The following is a 12,700-nucleotide window of genomic DNA, read 5'->3' as shown; positions in this document are numbered from 1 at the left end:
CGCATCAGACTTAACGTCCCCTACACTCATTACTTCAAGAACAAAATCAAGCTGTCGGACTCACCGTTGTGCGTTCAATGTAACGTCCTAGAAGACCTAAAACACGTTCTCTGCGAATGCAGGCGATACGCAACAGAAAGACTTTCTCTGAAGGCGGCTGTGCACCTTCAACAGGACTCGTGCTTAGAACTGCAGCACATTCTGGGCCCATGGCAAAACAGCACCTGTGCGGTACGCGCAACGAAAGCGCTGCTGACTTTCTTGCGGGCCACAAGCCTGACCGAAACTTTGTAAACAGTGTAGTCTATGATATGTATGTGTGGTTATCAGTGTATATATCATTATCATCACCCTGGAGCACCTGGAGTAGCATGTCAGGCGAATAGCCATGCAAATATCTCCAGCTTTTCATTAAAACATTTCTCTCTCTCTCTCTCTGTTGTAATCGTCGTCCGTCTCTATAGTCGCGCACGTGTTGTTGTGTTGGTCGCATTTATTGTGAACTGTCATACAGTGCAGGCGCTATCGTCGCTCTTTGACAGGTGTCACCGAGATAATCACTTCATGTTGCTTGACAAGCTGTGTAATTTTAGCTATCGCGTGGCTTCTTATCTTTGGGTTAGCAACTGTTCTTTGCATTTCTGGATCCATCATTTCATGGGATGCAACAGCGATATATAACCATGGTTGTATAAAAGTACTGTTGTTTTCGTTGGCAGCTTATTATTTGTGCTGTTGGATTGCTCATTGTTAATGTTATTACAGAGAAGTGAAGTGCATACAGTAGTCGTAATAAAGTATATAATTGTCGTTCATCCTCGTGATAGTATACACAGAATTTGAATACGTTTGCAGGTGACAAAACCTTGTGACACAAGACCCAGGCGCAGTTTTATCGAGCAGCTGGCGAGGAGCTCACACCTTGCGGGTCTCCAGCAGTAGCAGCAGCAGCAGCACCGGCGGTGGTGTTGTTTACAATGCCGTAACTGAGCACACGATCTTTATTTTCTGTGTTTTCATTTATTTATTTATTTATTTATTTATTTATTTATTTATTTATTTATTTATTTAGTTGCGTTTCGCTCCCATCTAAATATCGCCGTCCGCAGCCGAGCATTGACCCGCCGCAGCGAATTATTTTTAATCATGCATTGGCTGCTACCATTCAAACATTCGCCGTGCCTGGCATTCACCTGGTATTGAAGAAAATTCGTTTGCAATATTGTGCAACCAAATTTCAAGCCAAGTTTTCCTGCCATTTTATTTACTTAACGTATGAATCGTGATTCTATTGTAAAACTGCTTTCCTTGTACGTCATTCTTATCAAATTGCGACTGTGCTGTGGTTTTCACTTACAGCCGACATTCGAAACAGAGCTTCACTTCTAAGAAAAACTGGAAGTTTCATGGAAAAGTTCAACAAGGTCAAAGTCATACTCGGTCAGATGTGCAATGCCTCATGTATTTAGTGGAGATCGATGCGTGTTTCTGAGGAAATCATGCTAAGCTTTCTCTCATAACTGTAGTAAGTTTATGGTTAAAACACTATTAGAAAGCTTCATTAGCAACTTCTGAAAACACTTTCATATTTGTAACTTCTTGACGCTGTCTACACAAAATTCGACAAGGTGTACAACAGATAGAGAACAACCGTTTACCAGGTAGAAGCTTTTGTGTGATAGGCGAAAACACCAGGTGATCTAAGAACATAGCGTCGCATGTGTCCTCTGCTTTTATTTTTTTTCGTCAGGATGACATGCCAGAAGCCCGCCCATCGCCTGACCGCAGAATTTGGAGGCAGTACGACAACAAGGCGTTCTACTGCGATCAAGTACAAGAGAATGTGAAACTATCGATTGGCACACTTCTAGAGAAAGCCCTTATTTTGTGCTTGACGATGTACTACAATAAGGTCTTCACATACCCAACTGGGTATGCTCAATACTTCGTCTTGTGCAGAGTACAATGAACCCAGTTGTTTTCCAGGTGTTTTGCCGGCGGGAAGCTGCTGAAGACACATTGAACAGATTATAGGTATTCGTTATAGGCACCGGAATATATTTGTCCGAAAGACATCCGATAGCACGTTTATCGTTTCCCTTAGCGTTGACCATTGCTTTTAGCGCTGTTTGTATTCTGTTACAATAAATAATTATTTTTTGCACGTGAGCAGTAGCTGTTTCTCGCATGCTTATGCACTCTAGACACAGCAGGTACTGTTCAACTATGAAGCTGGTATGGTCCGTCAAGTCATTCTCAACCAAAATCATTTCGCTGAATGATACATTTATGAGGAAAGCGGTGCGCCCATGCTTTAACCGCCGCTACTAGAAAAAAGAAAGGATGCACATTTTTATACGTATGTCTAGTTGCACTGCATGCTTATAGTTTCCAAGTTACAGATGATGGTTAATCTAGGTAACCATCATGGGGGAACTGAGCGCTAAAACGCTCCTATGCGATCTAATAGGTTAATTTAAAAAAATCCCGAGTGGTTAAAATGAGGCACTTTTAGAATACGGTACCCAGAGCTTCGCGTGCACAATTTCTTGTTTGTTGCCACTGCGCATGTGTCAAAAGACTAGGCACTTGTATGCACGTTACTTTCCGAATACAGTATAGCACACGTGCCCAGCCAACGCACGTCGGCGTGCGCAATTCTAAAACTCAATTTGCCCACAATCAACCGCTAAACGGCGTGCCATTTGACGTCAAGGGAGTCTGCATTAGGGATGCCGCAACCTGACTGCTTTCGTGCTTCCTGTGTATGCCACACACACACAAATACACAATAATAGTAATACGGACGCTGGATAGGATCAATGGGGAATTAGTGAAGAGACCTTCGTCCTCAAGTGGACATAAAATAGGCCGGTAATGATGAAAAACAAAAGGTTTCCTTGGACAAATGCACGAATTATATCCCTGAAATGTACATATATAACCTAATGTTCTACTATCAGTAACGGCGTGCTGCTGAAATCAAGTGCGGGCGGTAGAGCTTCCACGAGGTGTTCTAGATTCCACAAAACCGCTCAGGCTTTGCCAGTGTGCCAGTGCCAAGTGCGCACGCCGGTGGATGCACCGCGTAATGACATCGCTCCATTGGCTTAATAAATTCAGAAATAGTTAAACACCCTCATGTTCGACAAATGGCCACTCTACGTTAACTTTATTGTGATAATATGCCATAATTTAGCAGTTTAAATTCCTCGTTATGAGTGCCGCACTGAGGTGCAGCCGCTTTGTATGTGCGCAATAAAAAAATCCAGCTTGCAACAAAAGTGGCATCCTTGATAGACCATAGGTTGTCTTTTAGCATCTGCGTATAGCTCTGCAACACTAGACCCTATCATTCGACAGTGTCAAAGACATTTTTCATTAATGCACCACTATACTACGTTCTGGATTTCTGCTGTACGCAACGCCTCTCGATTATCCTTACACAAAACATTAAGGGAGTGTATACGTAAAAAAACACGAGAAGGCTATCCCATGACAATCATCTAACCTACTCCAGTCGCGTGCGCATGAAAATGCAGCTGTGTGGATGTAGCTAGCAAATTTTGCGTGTACAGCCGTATTAATCGCGGCGAACAGTGCGAAAAACTTATCAAAAGGTGAAACTTGTGTATACAATTAGGGCACTGCATGCCCATGAAGGTGCCTTTCGCATCAATACTACTTAGTATGCTGCATGGACTCGTGCTTCCAGGAAATGTTCCAGTAAACTTACATAAAAATATTGCATCATCCAGTGTGACCTTAGCGCAATGTTGGCTTTGAGACGAGCATGGGGTGAAATTTGTTGCGCGGCGGGACCGCTATACCAGCGTGAGTCGAGATGCTTTAAGAAATATGGCCACTCAAGGAGTCGTAACAGAACATCGCAACTATTACTGCGATAAGTACTGCCGGACATAAGATCCAGTCTTTGTTAGCAGCAAATCCCCGCCTGCGCACTGCATCCCTGAGAACGACGAACGGCGAGCCGCCGTGTCTCTGTAGCGTGGACAGCTCGCTTCACTAGTCACGTCTGTCGCGCGAGTGGCGTCCAAAGTAAGCGGCATTTCTTCCGGGGTGCTGTGCGACGAGCGAACGCGAAGCTGCATGCAATCAGCGCCAGCTCCTCGCTTCCATGGTCGACGGAAATGTGGGCCACACTTTCTATTGAAGCAAAAATAATGTCTCCTAGAATAGTGTCATTAATTTGAGGGAAAGCGACGTGCACTGTTCAACGTTTAGAACCAAGATGAGTTCCTTTACAAGTGAAATTCATCTGCAGTGCGCGCACGGCGCACCGCATGTGCTCGGGCGTGTTCGCCTATTATATATATATGGCGACAATACCGCGGTTATCCGCGCATGTTCATCTCAAGTGTGTAATTATTACGGGGAGGGGGTCAAGCCAACAACGGAAACAAGTAAAAAAAACGCCAGGCCTGCGCTGAAACCGCAGCACAGTCACAGCGAAAGCTGGAAGAGCGGCGTTTCTAGAGCCCGTTGTCAGCTCTCTTGGGCTACAATACAAGTACAATAGAAAGATACCCACTACGCCATAAATCACAATTTTTGTGAAGTTGGGAAGCATCTACTAAGCCATTATTCGTCATTCTGCGGAGAAGCGAGGCACCAGCCGCACGTCTCTAAGGCATTATGTGCACTTTGTTGACGCGACGACTGATGATGATGAAGAATTATGGCTCAGCCCTTTGTAATGGGTTGGAAGCTTTAAACGGCCCACCAGTTAAGTAATTTGCATTGGGTGACGCCCGGTTGCTATTTCCCTCTCCCGTCATGCTGTATAACATACGTTGCCGTGGGAGAGAGACGGGGTGGGGTGAAGTACTTTACTGAGACCCCAAGTAAATGCATCATGCGCTTATGGGCTTCCTTGGCAACCAATACAATTGCACTTGCGAGGAACCCACTACGCTATAAATCATTGTAATTTTACTGAGACCCCGAGGAAATGGATCATGCCCTGATGGGCTTCATTGGAAACCAATACAGGTGCACTTGCGAGGAACCCACTACGCTCTAAATCATTGTAATTTTACTGAGACCCCGAGGAAATGGAACATCCGCTAATGGGCTTCCTTGGCAACCAATACAAGTGCACTTGCGAGAAACCCACTACGCTCTAAATCACTGTAATTTTACTGACACCCCGAGGAAGTGGATCATGCGCTTATGGGCTTCCTTGGCAACCAATACAAGTGCACTTGCGAGGAACTCACTACGCTATAAGTCATTGTAATTTTTGAGAAGTAGGGCAGCAGGCACTGTGCCATTTTTCGTCATTCTACGGAGAGCGTTGGTACCTGCTAAACGCATGTAAGGCATTATGCGCACTTTATTGATGCTGTGCCTGACGACGATAAAGAATTATGGCAGAGGCCTTTGTAATGGGTTGGAAGCATTCAACAAACTACTCGTTGCGCAATTTGCATTGTGTGACGCCTGGTTACAGAATGTTGTGCGACGCGTAGCGCGACGCTTGGTGCTATTTTACTCTCCACCACGCTATATTGCATATGCTAATGTGGTTCCTTCCCGACATGAAATCTCTATAGGACCTTTTTGCATAGCACTTCCAAGCACCGGAATGGCTCAGAGGTTGAATACTGGGCTCCCACGCAGATGGCCCAGGTTCGAACCTCGTTCCTTCCTGGCATTTTTTTCTTATTTCGTTTTTTTTTTCTTATTTCGAGCGATACTGGTTACGGACACCGGCGGCGGCGGCGGCGGCGGCAGCGGCGGCGGCAGCGGCGGCGGACAACTACGGCGCCAAAAACGGCCGGTGAAATGATCTCATAACAGCTTTCGCTGTAAAACATCCTGGCATACGAGCGTGAGCGCTTTGTTCTGAGGCACCGTTGACCACGGTGTTAGTGCCGTCGACTATACGGCTTCGAAATAAACTGAATAGGCTTAGTGACGATATCGGCTACCGGCCCGGTAACCGTCGGCGGTGAAGCGTCCAGCGATGTTACTTAGAATACCGCGATTCTCCGTCGTTAATCGGTTACGTCGCTGTGCTGTTGGCGCGGATGGATTCCGAGCTCACGTTCCACGACAAGCGAATCTTGGCGTTGAAAACTCGTTCAATCCACGAAAGGCAATAGGCATGACGGCTAACATGAATAGAACTCGGGTATTATGCACGTCAACATTCTTTAAATGTCACTGAGGCGCCAGTGCCAAATATATGCGTAAAAGTTTTATTGTTTGTACCAAGCACGCAAGTTCGCTTCATGCATGCTCCCAGCAATAACTTCAGTGGCCTCCTATATATTTTCACGAATGTCATTAAAAATATGTCTCCTTACGTATGAGTGAACGCTGCATGCATAATAACCTCCATTGCACTAATGCGACAAAGCGTGGAGCGATACATTCGTGCATACTTTTCCTCATCTACATTAATGACCTGCCGGACAATTTATCATCTTGTATGCGCATATTCGCCGATGACAGCATTATTTACCGTCCCATCCGCAGCAGTAGTGATCATCTTGCCCTTCAACAAGACCTTGAGCGTATTGGTGAGTGGTGCAATACCTGGCAGATGACATTAAACGTTTCCAAGTGCAAACTAATCACTTTTAGTCGAAAACATCATAACTTTAGTGACCTATACATAATTGGTAACAGCATTGTGGAACGCGCTCAGCATTATAAGTACCTAGGCATAAACCTAACTCCAAATCTTTCCTGGTCCACACATATCACTTCCATCTGTGCTAACGCATCAAAATCATTATGTTTTCTACGCCGTAATTTATACAGTTCTCCTTCCGATGTACGCAAACTCGCGTATCTTGCTTTAATCCGTCCGCAACTAGAGTACGCCTCCTCCATTTGGTCACCGCATCATTAATACCTAATTAATATGTTTAGAATCTATCCAGAACCGAGCCAGTCGATTCATTACGCGTAATTACAGCTACCCATCTAGCATAACACAGATTAAACAAGGCCTTGCACTCGAGCCACTAAAAATCCGCGTGACATTTCCCTTTTATCACTATTCCACAAACTCATCCACACTAGCATGATGCCATCTGTTAACCTTAATCTAGCTCATCGAACTTCACGCCGATTACATAACAACCATAGCTTATCACGAATGTACAGTGAAACTGACGCGTTCAACCTTTCGGCTCTTCCACGAGCGATTCGATTGTGGAATGACCTACCAGATGATCTCGCATCACAGCGAGATCACGCAACGTTTTTAAACAACCTCAAAAAATATTATGCATCGAAATTTGATGTATGGCGTTGCAATGCTGTAACCGGTACGTTTTCTTTTTCTTTTTTTCCCCTGTTTTTATTTTATCCTCTGTATTCAGTTATTTGCGAAAAACTCTTTCGGCAGTTATCATATCTTGTTAAACTGTTGGTGTTTAAATAGTTACTTTATATTATCTTTTGTGTAACGCCTTTAGACGCTACATTTTGCTGTTTAGTATATTTTGGAATTTCTATGTTGTGTGGTCAGTTACATCTGTAATAATCAGTATTTCACCTATGTATATTTATATCTTTTTTGTACATGCTGTTTTGCCCCCCTTACACAATGCCCCACGAGGGCGCTGTAAGGTACTCATAAATAAATAAAAAAATAAATAAATAAATATAAACCCCCGTTCTTTTGCAACGCTCACCGCGGCGGCATGTGGTGTAGTGGTTAGCGTACGCGCTTGCTGATCGAGTGTTCGTGAGTTCGAATCCGCGTGTGTTGTGAATTTTTCTGTGGTTACTTCTGAGTGTAATATATGTATATGGATTATGTATGTCATACAATGTGTGTATAAGCCTCCAAATCCCCGATTAGAGCTTAAAAGGTGGCTTTAAATCAATTTTTGTTTCGCCACCTAATACACCGCCTATATAGGACGTGCCGTAGCTGGGACACACCGTAGCTAGGCTCACGCCGAACGAGGAGATCTCCATAGCCGGCCTTCTAACTAGCCGGGATTCGAGACGAAAAATCTCCGGCCTATATTGAGTCCCGCCTATGAGATGAGCCGCTGAGAAAACTACTACGCCGCAGAACGGCTACGGGCGGCGCCGCCTACAGATTGCGCCGGTTAAACAAACAGTCTATAGGGGTTAGATTTCTTCGTCTCGTTTCCGGCTATACACTGCCACTTTAAGCAGGACATGATTAAGAGTGTAGAAAGTCGGCTCTAGCACACAACCCTGGTTACAAATTTTTCATCGCTATCTTGGATTTCAATATTACAATTTTTGGGGTTTAGCGTCCCAAAACCACGATATGATTATGAGAGACGCCGTAGTGGAGGGCTCCGGAAATTTAGGCCGAGTGGAGTTCTTTGACGTGCACCTAAATCTAAGTATACACGGGCCTGAAGCATTTTCGCCTGCATCGAAAATGCGGCTGCCGCGGCCGGGATTCGATCCCACGACCTGCGAGTCAGCAGTCGAGTACCATAACCACTAGATCCGCGTGGCGGGACTCTATCTTGCATTTCAAGGCGGGCATATATTGTTAGCCAATTCAATGCATTAGATGCAAAATAAGATAGAATAAAATACAGTCACCACCGGAAAAAAAACACTATCAGACTAAGCTAGTTGATTATAAACTAGGCAACTAATCTTTAAATGCGTCATTTGATATATCTCGCAAGTACCTGTAAATATGTTCGCGAACAACGGGAATTTTACGCCGCGAGTTCTCATCGCGGCATTAAGACACCGCGTATAGTTTGATTATTGATTTTATAAAGGCTAGCGGACATTTTTTCAGCGTGCACATTCAAATAGTTGGTTGGTTGGGGAAAAACTTATTGGCGTCTTGCAAGGCGCGCGTCAGCGCGCAGCGGGCGACTCCCAGGTCGGGACCGTCAGACCAAGCCTGCCGCCGCTCCACGGGTCTGCTGGACGGCTGTAACGAGCTGTATAGTGAGACAAAGATCTATACAAGACGCTCGTGTTTCTGTACGGAGAATCGCGATGACTTAATCGTCATCGGGCAGTAACGAGGCCGTTTATGCAATCACACCAAAATATGTATTTACAAATGACTAGAAATGTCTAATAATAAATGAAGTAAGAAAAATTAACAAATGCTTGGAATGCTGGAGTAAGAGTCACAAGGGCATAGTACAAAACCAGAAAGAGTTCACCGGAGAGGAAAGCGGTGGTCAAGTCCCGGCGGCAAACTCAACGCTGGGAAGGACGGCCGACGCTTGGGTAGCCCGGTAGGTCCGATGACAGCCGTGGCCAAGAACGGGGCTCACTGCGGAGGTCGTTGACCTGGAGCCCGCGAGGCGTTTGCCCTGCCCATCCGAACGCTGGCCGGCGCTCGCTGCCGTAGATGCTGGACTGCCTGGCGGAAACGTCCTGGCGACGTTTCACCCACGCAGGCCCCGAAGCGCAAGGACGCTGGTATGGTCCCAGGTGGGAGCCTGCTGAGACCTCGAGTCCGCAACCCGACGGGTCACTGCTCCCACGCCCTGGTTCTTCGACCTCCAGCCACGTCCTGCCTATCTTCTTCCCCTTCTTTTTTCGGTCTCGTGCCACCGCGTGCCCGGTGAACTCACTCATTGCTTCGTTCATCGTTGACTTTTCGTTAGCACTCTTAGCGCTTGTTCTATTTCTTTACTATCATTAGAGTTCCATCATCCTCTGTAATACATTAATTTTCTTCATGCATAAACGGCCTCGTTATTGTCCCGGTGACGGTAAGTCATCGTGGTTCTTTTCACACAAACACGAGCACGTCGTTTAGAGCTCTGGTCTCGCCATATACAGCTCGTTACATTGGCGTCCAAGGCGACAGGACGAGCCGTTTTATTGCATTATTAGTCGCAGGAGTTAGTGCATTTCGCTAAGAGTATAGAAGACCGATCAAAGATGAGTTCGGATCTCGTGAAACTGGCATTGCGCATGGGGCTAGAAGGAGCTGAGCTCAAGCTTGGGTAGAAGAACGGGAGGCTCAGCTCGAGTACGATAGTGCGGCAGAACGCGAAGTATTAAGGGAAGATGGAGCAGAGGGACTCGAGCGGAACTTGAAGCTGAAGCTCAGAGGACTTTACAGCTGCGTCTGCAACTTGCTTAGGCTCAAGGCGGTAGAGAGTCAGGTAGCTGACGAAGGCCGACAGTTCGAGCATCGTCTAACGTCAATCCTCACAATTTTATGCCAGGGTTCAGCGAGAACCGGATGACTTAGACGCGTACCTCAAGAGATTTGAGAATATTGCTACTGGTCAAGATTGGCCAAAGACCAAGTGGGCACGGCCCTTAGTTTGTGTTTGAGGGAGAAGCGCTCAAGGTCTTTGGTCGTCTGGTTCTAGAAGAGGCACTCGATTACGACAAACCAAGTTGCGCTCTTGCAAAGATTTCGGTTCACCGCAGAGGGCTACCGTGAAATATTCCGGCACAGCAAACCACAAGATGGTGAAACGGGCGTGCAGTACGCCGCGAGGCTACAAGTTTTTCTTTGACAGATGGGTCGATGTCGAAGACGGAAAAAGAGTATTCAGCCGTTCGGAACCTCGTAGTAGCGGAACAGTTTTATGAACAGCTGTCATGATAAGTGGCACTATTTCTGCGAGAGAAAAACTGCCGCACTGGAAGAGATGGCGGAAGCCGCCGACAATTTCCTGGAAGCGCAGCGACAGACAAACTTGCAGATTTTCCGGAAAAAGCGGAGTACCTCGGCAGGAAAAGGCGCAAGCACAACATCAAAGGTTCCCACTCGATGTTTTGTGTGTGACAATCCTGGCCACATAGCTGCAGAATGCCGATCTCGAAAAGGCAACCATTCTGTGGTTTTGTCACAAATCTGGACGACAGTCAAGCGTGCACCAAGAAAACCGCCACCACGCGGAAAACGTCATGTATCGGTCGCAGAACCAGAACTGTAAGGAAGTCAGGAAGTAGCGACGACAAGAGCGAAGATTGTATGCTAGCGCTGTGAAGATGAGACCAAAGATGCTAAGCGACCGATGCCAGTGTTGCAAGCATCATATTTGGAAAGATGGTATCAGTATTGCGAGATACGGGAAGTGACACGATGGTTTGCGTCGTTCTCTTGTACCAGACGAAGCACTTACGGGAACCGCGGCTACGTTGTTCTTGGCGGACGGAAGCAAAATTACCGTTCCAGAGGCAACGGTGGAAATTTTTTCCCCCTACTTTTTCAGGCGTATGCACCGTGAAACGCATGGAGTCCCCATTGTACGACATCATCGTGGGAAATGTACCCGATCACGTCAGGCTCATGACCCAGATTCAACGGGAAGAGAGACTGGCTGCAGCGGAATTGGATTCGGACAGCACGACCCGTGTGAGTATAGAGAAAGCCACATTGGAACCCCTTCTTGAGTGGCATCAAGAGTGCAAGGTCCCGCCAAACTCAGCAACACTCAGGTCGACACTTTGAAGATGAGAGAGAGGAGCTGAAAGCTGCGCAGCAGAAGATAACACTTTGGATACCTGCAGAGACAAAGTCGGACAAGTTTTGGTTTGGAAGAGGATCAACACGGTATTCGTTTACCGCAGAAAAGGGGCTACTCACCGCCATTACCGGTTATCCTCTTCCTAAACGGTGAAGCAGCTGGTCGTTCCCAGTAATCTGCGTAGTCAATTGCTTGAGATGGCTCACGAAAGTCTGATGGCAGACATCAAGGCATCAACGAACGACATCGTGTGCTGGGATCGTTCTATTGGCCTGGAGTACAGGAAATTAAACGCTACGTTCGTTCATGTGATACATGCCAAAGACGTATCCAAAAGTAAAGTAGGCACGGCACCACTGGGCCAAATGCCACTGGTTGATACTTCCATTCGAGCGAGTAGCGTAGACATTATCGGTCCCTTGAAACCAGTTTCTAACAGAGGTACCGATACATACTGACGATGGTTGACTTTGCCACCCGCTACCGGACGCAGTGGCTCTGCCCGCTATTGATTCGGCGACTGTGACAGAGGGCCTGTTGGAAAATGTTTTCGCGCACTGGTTCCCCGTGAGTTCTATGTGATCGGGCTCCTGCTTTACGTCCGAGTTGATGAGCGAAGTAATGACTTGCGTCATCAAGCATTCGCGACACACCTACCACCCACATGTGCAACGGGATGGTGGAAAGACTCAATGGCACGCTGAAACAGATGCTGCGTAAACCCTGCCAAGAGGATCCAAAATCATGGGACCGGGCTGCTGATACCACTCCTGTTTGCGTACAGAGAGGTACCTCAAACCAGCATGGGATTCTCACCCTTCGAACTTATCTATGGAATATACTTCGAGGCCCTCTCAGCATATTGAAGGAGATGTGGACAGGAGAACACATCAAGCGCCGTAATGAAAACAACATATGGCTACGTCTTGGATCTTCGAGATCGTCTTGAAAGACCTTGCAAGTAGCCCATGAGAACCTTTCCCAAGCAAGAAAACCAAAAGAGATACTACGATCAGGGAGCAAGAACCGTCACTCGAAATTGGAGATCTTGCTCTGATCCTACTTCCTACCACGGAAAACAAGTTATTAATGCTGGAAAAGGGCCATTCAAAGTCGTTGGGAAAAGGGTGACCACGACTATTTATTGGATCTGGGACATGACAACAAACTGTTCCACATAAATATGTTAAAGCGCTATGAAAACGCGGCAGCCGCAAACAACCTCTCATAGACAGCATCTTTTCGTGGTCATGGAAGAGGAG

At 46.4% G+C, this 12,700-nt stretch overlaps 1 protein-coding gene across 1 annotated transcript in view; it reads left to right on the top strand.

Annotated features, from left to right (window-relative positions):
- LOC119376909 (hypoxia up-regulated protein 1-like) overlaps positions 1-11,326 on the top strand; it is a gene marked incomplete at its 3' end in the record, with an annotated part of 38,172 nt that extends 26,846 nt beyond the window's left edge. The window contains 1 exon segment of the mRNA XM_049411503.1: positions 11,184-11,326. Coding sequence (XP_049267460.1) covers positions 11,184-11,326 — 143 coding nt within the window.
- Between the last annotated feature and the right edge of the window lie 1,374 nt (positions 11,327-12,700).

This window comes from Rhipicephalus sanguineus, unplaced genomic scaffold, assembly GCF_013339695.2.
Source record: "Rhipicephalus sanguineus isolate Rsan-2018 unplaced genomic scaffold, BIME_Rsan_1.4 Seq2726, whole genome shotgun sequence".
Lineage (NCBI taxonomy): Eukaryota > Metazoa > Arthropoda > Arachnida > Ixodida > Ixodidae > Rhipicephalus > Rhipicephalus sanguineus.
Note: the sequence above shows the minus strand (reverse complement) of the source record. Positions and strands in the feature narration are given on the sequence as shown.